The 13,316-nt window shown below is 35.1% G+C and overlaps 1 protein-coding gene across 1 annotated transcript in view; it reads left to right on the top strand.

Annotated features, from left to right (window-relative positions):
- Positions 1-13,316, top strand: part of SRSF11 (serine/arginine-rich splicing factor 11) — a 30,800-nt gene that overhangs the window by 2,340 nt on the left and 15,144 nt on the right. Inside the window, exons 2-5 of the mRNA XM_012652674.1 lie at positions 5,489-5,622; positions 9,394-9,503; positions 11,882-11,974; positions 12,638-12,687. Of these exons, the coding sequence (XP_012508128.1) occupies positions 5,489-5,622; positions 9,394-9,503; positions 11,882-11,974; positions 12,638-12,687 (387 nt within the window). The remainder of the gene's footprint in view (positions 1-5,488; positions 5,623-9,393; positions 9,504-11,881; positions 11,975-12,637; positions 12,688-13,316) is intronic.

Raw genomic sequence — 13,316 nt, 5'->3', positions numbered from 1 at the left:
CAACAGTAAAATGTTGAAATATTGCCAGGGATATGTACTGTGAACTCAGTGGTCCAGAAGGGTTCATCCTTCCAAAAATACTTTTCTACTCATAGAATAAGATTGAATGGCTCAGGTTATATAAAATTCTATCTTTTGTGAACAAATTTGTCACTCGATTTTTTGTGATTACTGTATATACAATCAGCCCTCTGCATCTTGGGGGTTTTGCATCTACCGACTAGATGAAAAATATGGGAGGTGGGGGAGCGTCTCTACTGAACATACAACAGACTTTTTTTCTTGTCATTTTTGCCTAAACAATACAGTATAACTATTTCCATAGCATTTATGTTGTATTAGGTATTGTAAGTAATGTGGAGATGATTTAAAGTATGCCAGGAGGATGTGCATAGGTCATATACCAATGGGTTTTGAGCATCTGTGTATTTTGTTACCTGGGGGGAGCCCTGGAACCAATCCCCCATGAATACTGAGGGACAACTATGTATAATTTCCTCCAAGAAGGCAATCATAGCTGCCTGGAACTTATTCCCCTAGATAATGCCCATGACATGCTTGCTTCTTTTCTTTCTCAAATGTCTCCTTAATCAGAGAAGCCTTCCCTGACCATCCTATACAAAAATATGGCACTGTCTTATTTTTTATATAATAAAAATCATTATGCTCCTTGTCTTCTCTATTTAACACTATTTCATTTTTCTCTTCGTTTTCTCTTTCTCTTACTTAACACTATTTCGTTTTTCACCCGTGACCAATTGACAGGTTAAGTTAGCTTCTCTCTTGTAGATTGTGAGGTTCTTGAGTTCATCAACATCTCCTAAAGGACATTTTTTAAGTACATTTATGATTGAACCCCACCCATACCTACTGAAACTCTTAATTTCAGTTCTACATGCTTATTTGGGGGAAAACTTTCTGGAATTATACCACACATTTCAGTGACAACCTGCTCAGTAAGGTTTCCTGCATCGTTTTATTGTTGAATCCGTCTATTTCTTGATTCTTTTAAGCAAAAAACTACCGGCCTATATTCACCCAGAGATAGAAATGCTGTCTTCACAATAGGGAATATTTTAACCTGCTCTTCAGAATGACAGCCCTGCAGCTATTTCAAAGCATCTATCAGTGTCCCACATATTTATTCTCTTTTAAAAAGAAAAATGGTAATTTTTTTCTGTTCCTAAAGTGCATATTGGAAATTCAGCATTATTTGCATGTCTGTTGTGAGTTAGATGCTTTTTAAATTTCGTAATCAGTCCTTACAAACCCAGAGGAAGGATCTTTTTTTCCCTGTTTTACAAAATGAGTGAACTAAAATTCACATAGATTGTTTTGCATGCCCAAACCACACTGCTAGTGTGTGAACTAGTACTTGAACCCCAGTGCTATAACTCTCCTTTACCACTCGATCAGGAGGTGGTTGATTTAGCCAAGAAATTCGTGAGTTATTTTTTACACTTAGGTATTCACATGTTTGGTTTTAGTGTGATTTCACAGTGGAGATTATAACTGGAGTGCATATCAGGTAATGATCCCAGTGAAGCTTGTCAAAGTTATAACTGAAGACTACTGTGATCTGTAGATAAATTTAAGTTCATTAGTAACTTTTCAGTGACCCAAAATGGATACTTTAATGGTCATATAAGTATAAATAACTTAGATAAAGGAAAGAATTTAGTTCACCTTTAAAGAAAAAAATGTTTTAATAAAAGAAACGTTTTACTGTATGTTTACATAATGAGGGAGAGAATGTGTGAGGTCCACAGTCAGATTTTCAGGTGAATGCCACCGTAGCACAGTCCCTTTTTTGGACATTGAAGATGCCTTTGTTTAAAGCTTGTAACTCTCCACTCATAAGATTGGCATAGTATTTAGTGGGAATTGAAAAGCTGATTATCAGTGGCCTCAACCACTTCTCATACTTTAGTGAGCATGAATATCAATGGGGATCTTGTTAAGAATCTGGACCCTCATATAAAAGGGAGGATTCTCTGGGCTCTAGATGAACAACAGAAATCTGAATTTTCTATGTGCATCTTAGCAGATTCTGAAACAGCTTTCAGAGGACACTTTAAGAACCATTGGAAACAATACTATCACTCATGCGGAGGGCAAAAAGTGTCAGGGCTCACTTTTCTCTGTCTTGCTCCTCAATTCTCCCTCATCTGTACTAATTCTTAAAGATAGGGAGTAAACAACATTTACATTTTTAAAAGTGATACCTGCACAAAATTTTAGGATATGAAAATTAGTTTAAAGCATGTGTCCTCTAATATTAAGATGTCTTTTTAAAATAAGTTTTAACTGAGAAAATACAAGAGTATAAATGTGGGCCCTAATGGCAACAAAAACTTGTTTTAAACCTATTTTTAAAGCAGACCTTTCGAATGGGGATAAATTATATTAGTTTCCCTTCTGAGTTCCTGTCTGTTTCACAGAATTCAAATTATTCATGTTTGGTCTTTTCCCCACCACCACATACAGGTTTTGATATAGCCAAAATAGTAGCATTCCTATGACATTAGTGGGTAGAAATAAATGTGAATCATTTTAAGATTACCAAGTAAGGGGAAATATATTGTGAGCACTAGGGCAGTGATTATTTTTAATTTTAGTTATGGGTACCTAATAGTTGTATCTTTATACGGTACATGTGATGTTTTGATACAGGCATACGATGTGAATTAAATCACGGTAATTGAGGTGTCCATCACTTTAGACATTTAACATTTATGTTAGGAACATAGATAGCTCCATTCTTCTAGTTATTTTAAAGTCTACCCTAACTTATTGCTAATTATAGTCATTTTGTTGTGCTATTGAGTATTGTTCATTGTAACTGTGTTTTTGCACCCATTAACCATCACCACTTCATCCCTCCCTCTCCACTACCTTTCCCATCCTCTGGTCACCGTTATTCTACTCTCTGTTTCCTTCAGATCAATTGATTTTGATATTTAGCTCCCACATATGAGTGAGAACATGTGAGATTTGTCTTTCTGTGCTTTGCTTATTTCACTTAATGTTCTGCAGTTCCATCCATGTTGTTTCAAATGGCAGGATTTCATTCTTTTTTGTGGCTATAGAATATTCCATTGTGTCCGTGTACCGCAATTTCTTTATCCATTCATCCATTGATGGACACTTAGGTTGATTCCGTATCTTGGCTATTGTGAATAATGCTACAGTAAACATGGAAGTGCAGATACCTTTTCAATATACTGAATTCCCATCCTTTGGATATATACCCAGGAGTGAGATTGCTGGGTCGTATGATTACTCTATTTTCAGTTTTTTGAGGAACCTCCACACTGTTGTCCATGGTGGGTTGCGCTAATTTACATTCCCATCAACAGATTAGGAGGGTTCTCCTTTCTTCACATTCTTGCCAACATTTCTTATTGCCTTTCTTTTTGATAAAAGCCATTTTAATTGGTGTGAGATGATATCTCATTGTAGTTTTGATTTGCATTTCTCTGGTGGCTAATGATTCTGAATATTTTTTCATACGCCTGTTAGCCATTGTATGCCTTTTGAGAAATGTGTTTTCAGATCCTTTGTAGGGCAGTACTTTCTAATTTTTTTTTCTGAAGAATTCTTCATTATATTCTTTAAGAATTTTATATTTGAGAGTTATTTCTTTTAATGAGATAAGACTAGTGTTAAAGAATTGAGAGAGGTCACCTTTTGAGAAATGTACTACTACTATTTCCCAAGGCTAATACTGTGTTGGGTGTTAGAGACATGAGATGATAGTGGCATTAGAAAAGCTTTTTAATTTTAGCGGTAAAAAACATGGATGTCAAAAAAGAAATGTGAAGTGCCAAAGCTTAATAGAGTTGCACAAATGTTGGCTATAGTCCCAGCTACTGGAAAGCTGGGTTGGGAGCCCGGGCAACATAAGGAGACCCCCATCTCTTTAAAAAAGAAAAAACTGCTAAAGTCACCTTTTCACTGCTTTAAGTACAACATTGTTAAATTTTAGACCCGCGGTGCTTCACCATTAAAAAAAAAAAAAAACACTGAATCCTTTCAAAAACACTTAACAGTGAGCCTCTATAACAAGATGGCAAAAAGTCCTTGTGTATATATTGTCAATTTTGCTTTGAACCTAGATCAGGATCTGTGCTTAACATGGGAGATGTTCTTTGGGAAACTTGTATTAAATGTTCTAATGGGCTTGAGTTCTCAGGCCATGTGTAGCCTCATGTTAGTCATCAAGTTATGATAAAAATTTTTTCTTGTTAGCACTCAAATTAAAAGAAAATTTTTTCTTTTCGGCAATGTATCTGAAATACCTAGTATAGCCAAATCTGATGGAATTACATTTTTGTGTACACATGAGCATGTCTCCTTTATTAGAAAAGTTAACAGTGAAGCCCCCTTCAAATAGTATTAAAATATATTGCAGAATTTCCCTTTTCATTATTGAGTCCTATGATGTAATTGGCTTATTATAATAAAGTGGTGGTTCTCTACCCAGGATGCATATTAAAATTGTCAGGGAGAATTATAGTAGGAAGAGGAGAAGCTCAGTACTTCATTAGAGATCAATTGATGTGGAGTGGAGAGTCTGGATATTTTCCCGCCACAGATGATTCTAATATGTAACCAGCAACGATGTGATCACTTCTGCTCTAGGGCATTGGCTTTCCAAATAACTTTGCTGTGAAGTTGCGGAGTAATCTCCACCTCCTTTCACAGAGAGCTTCATGGAAGAAATTTGAACCACTGTATACTTTAAAAAAAAAAAAAAACAACCTGCTCCCTATGTTGTCTATCTTATTTGCCTTTCTTTTACCTAAGGAAGCAATTTGCTGAGGGAAGTGGCTTTTTTGCTTGTTGAAATTTTTACACAGTAGCATTAGGGTGGTGGAATGTTGTTCCCATGTGTGCTTAAAATTTTTCTTTTCTCTGAAAATGTTCGTGTTCCAAACCAGAAAGCCTGAATTATTTACAGTGCATAGGAGTTCTTACATGCTGTAGATAAGAGAAGACAGGGTATGGAACCAGTTTATTATGCAGTTTAAGAAAATTCATTAATTATCAAATAAATGTACTTCTTTCCCATGATACATACTTTTGTTCCTGAAGTGGAAAATTCTTGGTCTTTTTACTTTGAGAAATTAACCGTAATGGAAAGTTCCTAAAGCAAAACTACCTATTACCTGTATTTTAAAATAGCTGGTATTGGTATTATGAATAAAATGTTAACACTTCTGTTGTCTCCTCAAACTCTGAGATTTCGTTTTCACTGTAAATTTAAAGTGATTATAGGTTTTTATCTCCACTGCAGCTTGCTACATTATTTCAGTGACCAGTACATTATTGGGGATGTTTTCTTTTAACCTGGTTAACTATGTTTTTACATATATTATGTATTTCCATCTGCCTGTTTTACTTTTGGAATGCAAATGCTGATTTGTGTTTTAGCTGATATTATTTTTTTTCCTTCTTTTATGTTATTTATTTACTTTTTTTTTAGTGATTCACCTTTGCCGGTCTCATCTCGTGTCTGCTTTGTTAAGTTCCATGATCCGGACTCGGCAGTTGTGGCACAGCATCTGACAAACACTGTATTCGTTGACAGAGCTTTGATAGTCGTACCATATGCAGAAGGTTTGTGCTTTGTTTAACTACCTATGTGGGCATCCTAAGATGACCATCTACCTCAGTATAGTTGTAGAGTGAGCATTAGTAGCATGTTAAAATCTAAGCTATTAACATTTTGAAACCCTTGTTATACTGCAGCCCATGATTTTTACTTGCAGATTTGTTTTAATTCTAAAAATTAGAAATCAGGTCTGTTTTTATAAAGCATTTAACTTTTTTGCTTTCTCTTAAAACATTTTTAAGTTCATTAAAAGTATGTCCCTAATTGTAACTCCCCAAGATACATCTACTTAGTTAATTTAATGTTGCGTTTTATGAAAAAGTCCTGAAGATGAATGGTTCACTTCATGTACACTTAAACAGCAACCTTCAAATGCATGATGTTATTTTTTGTTTTAAATAAATGACTAGGTTAGTTTTATTTCCTTAATCCTTCCTTATATTGATACCTTGGAAAAAAACCCACGCTGAATTCCAGTATAGCAAGGGTTGCAATGATTTTGGTTTTTGTGAAAGTTCAAGATTTCCTGTAGCTTAGGTGCCAGATGGGCACTGGGTGTTTTGTTTTTATGCCAGATTTTCTTGTTCATTTTTGCTATATTTTCTAGAATATCTCTAAATAATAAATTCTTCTCTCTGTTATTTGTGTGTGTGATTTTTGTAGTGGAGAAGGCAAATGCAAAACCCTTCCAGATGACTGAAAAACAGTGGGTCCTCTGCAGCTACAGGGGATTCTAGACATTAACTAAAGGCCAGCAAGCACTCAAGTCCCCCAAGTGTTTTCCTGGTGTAACCATTTGTTAACTACATTTTCTCTCTTTTTACATTTTAGGCTGTTAAAGTAATTTGACAGAAAATTTGAGCAGGTTTTTTGGATCTAAAAAAGCCACTGTGACAAGACAGCACTATTTTAATGCCGTTTTGTAAAATTTTCTAAGGCATATTTTATAATTAGTTTGTTCCCAGTGTACTGCTACTTGATTTGTTTTTTGGTAACTGTAAATTTTTATCAAAGAAATCACTGAAATATAAAATTACTGGATTATAAGTTAATAATTTAATAAATATGCTGACCAGAATTTAATCGCTTTCCCCTTTCCTTAATAAAAACTGGTCAGTGGAAGCAGAATCTTGATATTGTTGATTTTAGATGCTATCTTAGATCTTTGAGTACAAATGTGAACATTTACACCATACCTTGTAAAAGTTGTGAAATGTCTAATCCTTAAAACTTAGAGAAATTGCCTCTGTTTTTCTAAAGAAATTAACTTACGTTTATAGATGGGATAAGGCATGCTGTGTAATAATAGTACATCTATCTCCATGGTACTAAAGTGTATGAGCCTGGTTTTAAGGTTTTAAAATAGATAGATAAATTTTGAGTTAGTGGGTTTTGGTTAAGTAATTTCTTTTATGTTAGTGTGCCTGTTGTAGGGTAAGACTATCATCAACAGAAAATTTACAGAATTCAAATTAAGGATGAATAAAATACAGATGATAGGTCTTGGAATAAGGGTCAAATCATGTGAGTAATGTGAAAAACATTTTAGTTAAGTCTTTAAATTTGAAGAATTTTTATTGGCTAAGTATTAGAGTTCCCAAACCCTAAACATAATACAGTATATCATATAACTGGCTTTCATAAATGTTTTTAGACCATACTAATTTTTCTAGACCTGTTTTTGAAAGCGAAATATTTAGGAGTGTATGGTGTATAGCATTAGGGAAATATTTAGTTTAGAAATCTATTCTTGATGAATTTAATTCTGGTATGATATGCTGTATTAATGTTACCTCCACTAAATAACTTGATATATTCAATCCCTTTGTCACCTTTAACTCTGGATTTAGCTCTTACACTTTGGTGTTCGCTCTTGGTCAGTGTTATAGAACAATAGACAAAAAGTCTACGGTAAGGAATAGTCTTAATTGGTAAAACTAAGATAGCTGGATTTGGAAGGAACTCTTAATAGTAATGGATTTGGGGGTTATTTAGGTTCCTTGGTTAATGTTTGTTTCTTTTGTCTGTTTCTTTTTCTTTCATTTCTACACATTCATGCAGTATTTCATGGTTCTATCAAAGCAGCAGTAAAAAAAATACTCTTGACGCATGAAAATTAACTGGTGAGGGGCCTCATTGCTATTTTTAAATTGTAGTTTTATTTTTAAATAGTCTTTTTTTAATCAGAGGATCAGATGCATGACTTTTTTTTTAATGAATGCAGATCTTCTATCAGGTGTCTCACAATAAATGCAAGAGGATTTTAGTTTACCAGAAATGTTGCAAATGCACTAATTTGAGTAAGATGTTGATACTTAATATATCCTCTTGAGACATAATTTTGCATGCAAAATTATCCCATAATCTTTGTAGGTTTGTTGATATTGATGCATTAATGCCCTATATCTAAATGATCTTCTCCCCCTTCCCCTCCATAACTCTTGGTATCTAAATTGATGACAGCTCTGACACAAGCAAGATAACAGTGCTGTGTAGTATACATTTGTTTATATTATCGGCACTTCTCAGTATAGGTGGAAGGAACCATTACCTTTATTTAACAGTGGTTTTTCTTTTTTGTTGTTGTGTTTTACAGTTCTTTTCCCTGGTTCAGCCTGAACTATATACCAGGCCCTGCTGAAAATACCACCCAACAGTTTTCTTCTGCAGCTTATCCAGTTTCTCTTAAGTGCCCTGTACATATTGTATGTTTTATGATGAGATGCAGTTTCTTAATATGTATTACAGAAATACTACTGGTATTTGCAAATATGTAGTTTAATTGTATTATTGAACTCTCATTTTGGGGGCTTGGGCACATTAACAGATTAATCCATCTGTATAGGGCTTTTGCTGTTGGATAGAATTTAAATTGTCTACATAAATATTTGTCTTAGGACCCTTAGACTATATCTGAATACACAGATTAGGCTTTAAAAACAGACATACATGTAATTTTTGGCTTAAGGAGTTTGACTAAGTTAGCTTTTGAACTGACACTATATAGCAACATTTTTTGGTATGGTTAGCATGGCACATGTTGGAACATAAAGCATTTTACTGTACAGGTAAGGAATGTGCCATGTTGTTTTACCTATTCTCTCTCTTTCTTTCTCACTCACTCCCACACACACATCCCGTGTGTATTCAGAGACCTTCAGAAACATTCATATTCATTTTCATGAGTCAGCAAAAGCCCTACGCTTGAGTCCAACAGAATATTTCCTTTACATACTTTTCTTCTCTTAATTTTTACAAAATTTGTATGGTAGGTGTAAAAGAAAATCATAGTAACTGTACCATATTATTAACCCCTAAATCAAACTTTTTTTGTCTTGTGTATCTTGATTTTTCTGTGTGCTTTATAGTGAAGCAGCCGACACGAGTCGTTGTTCATAAAACAGCTTTTGAAAGTTGAGAGCACACCCCTGGAGAACCGACTGTGCTTGCTTACGTTTGGTTCATGACTTAAAAATCGAGTACAGGTGATGAAATCTTGGCAGTGTTAACAAAAAAGTAGTGTGTATTGTGCTATTTTTTTTTACTCTAGACTTAACCATTTGTAGAGAAAAAGGAAACAAATTTTCACACATTGAAGTTTCATTCTGACATAAAATTAATGATAAATAATCATAGAAATCAAGCTTTATATTTTAGCGAACATAAGTACTTTCAACAAACTCAGGTGGTGTATCAGGGAGACATTTTCTGGGTGTTTTTGTGTGTTTTCTGTTTTACAAAAGAATGTATTCTAATGCAAGGATGTTTCTCTGCAGGAGTTATTCCTGATGAGACTAAGGCTTTGTCTCTGTTGGCACCAGCTAATGCAGTGGCAGGTCTTCTGCCTGGTGGTGGACTCCTGCCTACTCCTAACCCACTTACTCAGGTATTAGTTCTGTTGAATTCTTAGAGCATGGAAAGGAACACAGACTTGTGAATAAAGCTAAATATGTTTGAGCTTTGTAAGTGTTGGTAAGATTCTAGTTCTTAGAGCAATATCGAGTGTGCAAAGTATTGTAAAAGGCTGTATTATAATCAGAAATACTGCCCAGAGTCTCTTAGAAGTTTGCATTTTAAAAACATTCTGAAAATCATAAAATATCTGTTATGTCACTTTTGTCATTGGGGCTCTCAGAGTAACCCATAAGTAATTGTGGAAAAATCTCATGAGACATAATAACACTTCTGTGAACACACTGTTAAAAATATATTCATTTGCACCATGAAAGAAAATAAAGCTGAAGTTGAGACTTCTCAAGTTAACCCTTCATTTTTATTTTTTCTTTCTTTTCTTTGCTCTTTGGCTGTTATTCGGGGGATTTGAATTAAGGAGATGGCTTGAAAATAAAGATGGATTCTTTTTTTGTGTGTGGTGATGGTAGGTGGCAATAGATGGGCTCTTTTTTTGTTTTGTGTTTTGAGATAGAGTCTCGCTTTGTTGCTCAGGCTGGAGTGCAGTGGCCCTGTCATAGCTCACTGCAAACTCCAACTCAGCCAGGGCTCAAGCAATCCTCTTGCCTCAGCCTTCTGAATAGCTGGGACCATAGGTACACACCTCCACATCCAGCTAATTTTTTTTTTAATTTTCTGTGGAGACTGGGTCTCACTATGTTGCTTAAGCAGGTCTTGAACTCTTGTCCTAAAGCAGTCTTTCCACTTCAGCCTCCCGAAGTGCTAGGGTTACAGGCGTGAGCCACCACACCTGGCCAAAGATGTATTCTTGGTGGGGCTGTCCGATGTGGGAAAGATGAAATAAAGTTGCTTAGAGTAATGTTTCTAACACTGATAATGCTGTAAGAAGCATATCATTTTACAACTAAAAGGCACTTTAAATACCATGTATGCTAACTGTTCAGAGGGATTGCAGTTGGTCAGCAATTACACCGATAATAGTGAATGATGAGCCTCAACTACAAATTTATAAAAGCATTCTTTTTATTATATCATTTTGCTTGTGTAAATAATTGGTTCTCTTAACTATGAAGTGAACTGTAGAGTATAATATCATGGAAAGATCAGGAGCTCCCAGGCTTTTGGGGTATGGTTTTGATTAAGTCTTAACCCCTAGTTTTTTTGCTAATGAAATGAGGGTCTGGCTAATTTCTAGAGATCCCTTTGATGTATGGAAGTATGTGATAACTATGTTAGATAGCAAATTAAAGTAGTATTAACACTGCCTATTCTTTACAGAAAGTTTGGTACTTAGTATTACTCAACATTAATTAACTGGAGAACTTTCAGCACAGTGCTTGTAGAAAAATTCAAACTGCCTCTAAAGCTCTAAACCATGTAAAGAATTTTACGTGGTTTGTGTCAGTTAAATTATGGATTAATCAGAGTTACTAGCAATATAGATCACTAGGGGAATTCTAATGAATGCAGGAATCCCAGGTGTGAGAAACAACCACTGACTCTAAGCTGAAACAGAAGGAGCACAAATACAGATCAGGAGACTCCCCTTTCCCATCTATGCTAAGATTTAGACCTTTTTTGAAGGGGTGGATAGTGAAGAGGTTGTCTTGGGTGCCCTCAGAACTTGTTAGGAAGCTACCTGAGGAGACGGCACTGAAGCTCACTGAGAGGTGAAAACCACTGTGTGTATCACATAGTGTTATGGGAATAATCAGGAAGGGGACACAGGAACCAGGAAGAGAAGCCCCTTAGTCCGTGTCCTTCCAGCACTCCTTTTGACAAAGTCTAATATCATAGCAGCTATCAAAGGAGAAATGCTTCAGAAAAGTCCTGACTCTGGTATCACAAAGCAGCAGGGCAAAGAATAGTGGCTTTGGAGCTAAGAAACAATAAATATTTCTAAACGGTACAAGACTATACTGAAATATTTGGTATTTTCATGTAATTAATAGCCAACATCTTGTTTTGGTAAGTGCTCTTCATGCTGTAACTAAAGTTATTTCCTATTTGATATCTAAATCCTGATTTTAGGGGGCAAATGTTCTGTGATGAATGAAAATGGGGCCATTATATATAGAGCAAGGATTGACAAACTGTAGCCTTTGGACCAGACCTGTGTTTTTGTTAATACATTTTTATTGGAACACAACCATTTGTTTATGTATTGTCTATCACTGCTTTTGAGCTACAGTGGCAGTAGGTATATAGATTCGTGTGCAGTTCAGTAGTTGCAGCAGAGACCACATAGCCCACAGACTTCAACTAGTTACCATGTTACCCTTTACAGAAAATAAGTATCAACCCTTGGTATAAGGAACTGAAACAGTTTTAAACAAATGTGAAATTTCACAGATTGGCGCTGTTCCATTGGCTGCTTTGGGGGCTCCTACTCTTGATCCTGCCCTTGCTGCACTTGGGCTTCCGGGAGCAAACTTGAACTCTCAGGTACAACTTATTACCCTTTAACTTTTGACCTCATTTTTATAGGAAATTTGTTTTATTAACTATTAGTTTGCATTTCAAGAGCAGGAGTTAACAGCTATGTTGTAGTAATAATTTTTCTTACGTAGACTTGTTAAAAAAGAGATTTAAATGGTCACTGAATTAGTATAGCCCTTGTCCACTAAAGAATTTCTTGTTTTATAATAGTTCAAAATAGAATAGGTTCACAGTATGCCAACAAATCATCAGTGTGTCATGGAGCCAGAGTAAATAGGCATGAGTTTTATTTTCTATGTTTCTTTAAAATGTTAAATATTTTCTCAATAAATCCTTAATAAGATTATGTTCAGCCTCTTAATCTTCAGATAACTTGCTAAAGCTTCTCTATCCAATACTGTAGCCACTAATGTCACGTATTTTTAATTTTTTAATGTAGCTACTAAAAAATTTAATGTGATATGTACCTTGCATTATATTTCTTTTGATCAGCATTGTGTCTGTGGCACGATACTTCTTACAGGTTTAACAGGTTATCCCAGGATATTTCAACATACTGAGAAAACAAAATAGCAATCATTTATTGTTCTATGTATCCCCGATCGTGTGTGTGTATATATATATACACACACACACACACACACCCCGTTCTTTTTGTTTGTTTTGCAGTCTCTTGCCGCAGATCAGTTGCTGAAGCTTATGAGTACTGTTGATCCCAAGTAAGGATTTTTTTCTTTGTTTTCATTGGCGATGTGTGTGAATGTCTAGAGAACAGTTATTTTTTTGATAGCTAACAAGAAAGTTATCTTTTCTCAAGATAAGCAATATATATTGTTTTCTAGAAAAAAGAAATCCAAAAGTAAGCCCATCTATAAAGGGTTTTCTTTTAGGGTAATTCAAGTCTTTCATAATAATTCTAGTGTCTTGTAGCAGGATGATAGCAAAAGAGCTATCAAGGGGAGAACTTAGTTTGAGCCCTGAGGATAAAAGGAGTGAGAGAGGCAAAGCTAAGGGGATCGCTATCCCAGAGCAAAGAAGTAGTATGAGTAATGTGATTAGTTGCCATGTAATTAATAAACCAACATCATCTTCTAGGTGCTTTTGATAAGTGCTCTTCATGTTGTAACTGAAATTGTTTCCTACGCATATAACAAATGCATGAGATTTTTTAAGTTGGTGATTTCTTGGTACATTAAATTTGAACTTTTCCCTCTAACTTGGTGAAAGTCACTATTAGTAAGTGGGAGAACACGGAGGGAGGATAGAATCATTTGGCTTCAGTAATTAGTGGCCGTTTTTTAAAAAAAATTACCTTATAGTTAAAATCCAAGGATATACACCCCTACCC

The sequence above is a fragment of the Propithecus coquereli genome, unplaced genomic scaffold (assembly GCF_000956105.1).
Source record: "Propithecus coquereli isolate 6110/MARCELLA unplaced genomic scaffold, Pcoq_1.0 Scaffold396, whole genome shotgun sequence".
NCBI classification, from domain to species: domain Eukaryota; kingdom Metazoa; phylum Chordata; class Mammalia; order Primates; family Indriidae; genus Propithecus; species Propithecus coquereli.
Note: the sequence above shows the minus strand (reverse complement) of the source record. Positions and strands in the feature narration are given on the sequence as shown.